At 47.2% G+C, this 4,332-nt stretch overlaps 1 protein-coding gene across 1 annotated transcript in view; it reads right to left on the minus strand.

Moving 5' to 3' along the window:
* Positions 1-4,332, minus strand: part of xpo1b (exportin 1 (CRM1 homolog, yeast) b) — a gene marked incomplete at its 3' end in the record, with an annotated part of 23,494 nt that continues 19,162 nt past the window's right edge. Inside the window, 6 exon segments of the mRNA XM_035664223.1 lie at positions 1-46; positions 1,657-1,753; positions 1,845-2,004; positions 2,482-2,616; positions 2,903-3,071; positions 4,043-4,237. Coding sequence (XP_035520116.1) covers positions 1-46; positions 1,657-1,753; positions 1,845-2,004; positions 2,482-2,616; positions 2,903-3,071; positions 4,043-4,237 — 802 coding nt within the window.

The raw sequence follows: 4,332 nt of genomic DNA on the forward strand, positions 1-4,332 counted from the left end.
CCCTCTCCTCCAGGAACAGGTCCGAAGTGTCCTCGCCGGCGAACTCCTGGAGCGGCGGCGGAGGAAGGAAACACAGCGGTCAGCTGAAGGTCACACCGTGTCACTACAGCCTGCACACACATGTACCTACCACAGCTCCTGCTTTACTTTAGTCTCAGCTCTTTGCTGCTTCATAATAAAAGCATTTAAACATCAACAACATCATCTGAGGCTTTTATTGTGAAGAATTCATAGGAAGTTAAATGTGGAGCTCAGTGTGTGAATGCCTACATGATCATTGTTCTTTGACCCCCGGGGGCCAACGTGATGATTAAAGACAGAACACAGCCCCGCCCACGACATTATTATTAGGTAATTATGGTTTTATAATTGTTTCATATGAATTTAAACTACTTTTCACAGGAATTACAATAAAACAATTCTGTTCCTGATGTTAGGGAGGGAAATCGTTTAGGAGTTTGAGTCTGACCTCCACAGACTGAGCAGCTGAGCCCAGATCAGCTGAACACTGCAGTTAGACTCCAGACTAAAGCTTTTTGTGACTCTGGGAAAAACAGTTGAACTCTGAACTCTCTCATGAACCAAACCACACACATTTATTCTGCTCTGTGTGACCTCCTGATAAAGTCACTTTGGGAAGTTTACAGTTGTGATATTGAAGAGAGAGAAAATCTATTTCATTCACAACGTTTGAAACAGTAAATGTTTAACATTTCTGCTCAATAATTAACTTTAAGAATGAACTGGTTCTGAAAATTGCTGACAATAATTGTCTGACAGCGACGGCTTCACACAAGTAATTTTAAGATTATAGTTTGGAAAATAACCACTGAACTGGAGCAGGAGGCCCTGAACTCATCAGTGTGTCGCTGTGACACAGTTAACAGCGGTGAGCTGGCACAGCGGCCACAAACCTCTCACAGACGTAGAAGGACAACCTGGCCATGCAGGAAAATGTTATTTGTGGAAACAACAGCTAAGCAGCTAACTATGTTGTCCCTGATAACCTCTGTGTGAAGAGACAAAGCTGGCCGCAGCTCTCCGCAGCTATCCGGGGCCGTATCACACTCAGACACTCAACCGACCACCAGGAGCTTTAACTGAAACCGTCTCTGTTTCATACTGATGCCTCTGTGTGACCTACCATCAGAGAGAAGACTGGATGTTTCTGTGCAGTTATTCTTAAAGCCTGTCACTGGGTCAGACTGGAGGAGAAAACACTACCGCTTCTGTCCCCAGGGGCCGCCAGAGTCAACAGAAATGAAGGTTCAGCTGCTTTAAAGGCAGTGAAATGCCTTCTTAACCCTTAAACATCACAACGTAGCCCCGTTTAACAACGTACGACAAACAGACTGACAAAAAACAAACTACTTCTTTGTGGTTTTAAATTAAATCCAATCATTGTGTCTTCCTGTAAAACAAAATGCGATAATATCCGGACATTCACCGTCAATCTTCAGCTTTTAGCCACACAGAGCGAAGATTCATTAGTTAGCCTCGTCTCTCACCAGCAGGAAACCTGTACATGTGCTCTGGTTTCTGTTCTTTAATCCCCCCCCAGTACGAACAGCGAGCTCTGGCCAGTGTGCCGGGCTTCACTCCAGAGAGGAACTGTATTAGTGTCATAAGTAGCACATCGTACGCTGACAATCTCACCTTTATCTGGACGAGGAAGTCCCTAAGGTGCTCCTTGAAGGCAGGAATGTCCTGGTTTAAGCTGAACAGGCCGGTCACAAACACCTTCACCTGAGCACTAACACACAAAAGGCAACACAGCACAGTGGTGATCAACACACGCGTACTTCACCACAACAGAGATGGCGTTGGCTCGTCCTCCTACTCACTCTTGTAGGTGGGGGAAGGCGGTCTTGAGCAGGTTGGCCACGTACTCCTGGATGAACACCTGGTTGTTGGTGGGGCTGGCGGGGTTTAGCACTGTAGTGATCTTCCCCTCCTCCACCAGGTTGAACATGTAGGCCAGGATGGACGCGTGCATCGTCAGACCTGCACGACACAAACACTTTCACTACACAAACTTTCAGACAGCCGGGGGCTCGCTCTTCAGATGTTGGTGTGGGAGAAGCAGTGTGTTTAAGGTGGAACTGCTTTATTCAGTGTGTTTAGTGGTTTTAATCAGCAGGTCTGTTTGTTTTGGAGAGGAGGAGACCTCTGTGGGATAATTTGGGCTCCCGGTAGAAACCTCCTGAACCATTGAACACTGAAGGAATCGCTAACCGGGAGAAGCTGGACTGCAATGACGCCAATGGGGGGGTGGAAAACAAACAACTCCCATGATTCCCTCACACTGCTTCACCATGTCCCCAAACTGTGTCTTTTGTTATAGTTCTGATGTGAGACCTTCTCAGCAGCACAGTTACACTGTAGGACAGACAGACTGACAGACTGCTGCTCTCCGTTCTCCGTTCCTATCTGAGCGCTCTGTACGTCCGGACCCCCCCGCTCTCCCGTGTGGAAACTCACCAGCAGTATGCGATGTGTCGGTGACCACGGAGAAGATGTGTTGTAGGATATCGCAGAAGTACGTCTGGTAGAAACTCTGAGCGGCTGCTTCCTCCTGGGCCACGTTCTGCAGCAACGTGTAGAGAATCTGCAGACCTGGATGAGCAGAAACAGAATCTGTTGTCACAACAGCTTCAGCAGACCTCCACACGACTGCAGGGCCACGAGCGTGATGCGACAGGTAGATACTGAGAGTGTCACAGTGCACCTGCAGCCTGTGTTTCTGCTGACTGAAGATTATCCCAACCTGCAACACTCGCTCCTCGTGACGTGACCGAACACGGCTCCCAGATTGTTTTACATCATTCAGTATTCACGCTGCAGGCGTTGTTGCTCAATATCCAACATTAATAGTAAATGTGTGTGCGTCAGCGGGCTTTACCAGTGTCAGCCACGTTCCTCATGGTGTGTTTGAAGGCCCAGATGATGGAGTCCAGCACCAGCTTGAACTGGGCCGGGGGGATGGCGAGGAACGCGGGGAAGCAGTGGGAGTTTACAGCTTGGAGTAAGTAGAAGAAGTGTGTCCTGTGCTCCGGATACTCCTCGAAGTTCTAGCAGGAAAAGACAACAGACAAGTTGTTCAAATGTTTCCCCGTGTTTGTATTGTTTCAGGATTACTCCAACCCTCAGTGGGTTGTGTTTATATTACACATTCTGCCGGTTGCAACAGGTTCCATTTAAGGCTTTTAAAGACTATTCTGAATGTAATTAAAGACCTATTTTACGCCCATTTAACGATCAGAGTTTAGACCTTTTACGACGAGTGTTGCAGGATCTCTCTTTTCTTCAGAAGTGAAAAATGGAGCACGAGGAACTTCCTCTGAAGGCTTTCTGCAGGCTCCGACTAGTTTGCCTCATAGTTTCAGAGATGACACCAACAAGCGGTTGAAAACTTGAATCTCTGATGTTTTTTTTTCTTTCTGCAAGTGCAGTTCATAAAAGTTCACATACAAATATCACAGAACCTCTGGTCGGGTTTTCTGGAACTCCAGTAATTGTAAAATACTGAGAAAACTGGATATATTTACAGCCCACCATGAAACCTCTGATAATAGCCAGTGTTTATTCACTGAACTCCCCTTTAGCTCTCAGATTGAGCTTCTTCTCCTCCGATTTGACAACAGCTTGAATTAAAGTGTTTTCTCTGCCAGTCGAGAGTGCTGCGTCTATTTAAGACTCTTTATTAGAAGCTTTACGGCAGATCTGCCTATAGGCTGTAACCCACTCAGACTGTATTGTGTTACTCGTGTCAACTGATATCTTAACCATCTTCCATCAGGTCAAAGTGCACAAACATAATCACAACGCTGTATTTGACTGATTAACAGACTGCAGTGAAGGCCACTTGATATAGATTGCTTATCTACGCACAAACCTGCTAATTAAAATCTTTGTTTACTCGATGACTAAGCTGCTTAGTGACCTGCTGCACTCCAGTGTTTCAGTGTGCCTCGTGTCCATGATGTCGTTCAGATAAACAGAGATCATACAACCCAGCGTCACTGTCAGGTAGCCGTCTCACCTTGTTGATCATGTTCAGGGTGCACTCGAAGACGGCGTCAAAGATCTGGGGTATCTCGCTGGTGATGTGTCCCCCCAGCTTGTTGACGATGGTTGCCATGGTGCTGAGGACCTCGGGCTCGCGGGCGGCGGGGACGTTGCGTTGGTAGTCGATGAGGACGGCGTCCAGCAGCGGTGGAACAAAGTTCTCCCCTACCTGGAAGACAACAGGAGGCGTCAGCGGGGATCAACACAGCAACAGCAGCTTTAGAGGAAGAGACGTCTCCGTTCTGACTTTACAAAAAGGTGCAC

The sequence above is a fragment of the Morone saxatilis genome, unplaced genomic scaffold (genome assembly GCF_004916995.1).
Source record: "Morone saxatilis isolate NCDOM2014 unplaced genomic scaffold, NCSU_SB_2.0 Contig19, whole genome shotgun sequence".
Lineage (NCBI taxonomy): Eukaryota > Metazoa > Chordata > Actinopteri > Moronidae > Morone > Morone saxatilis.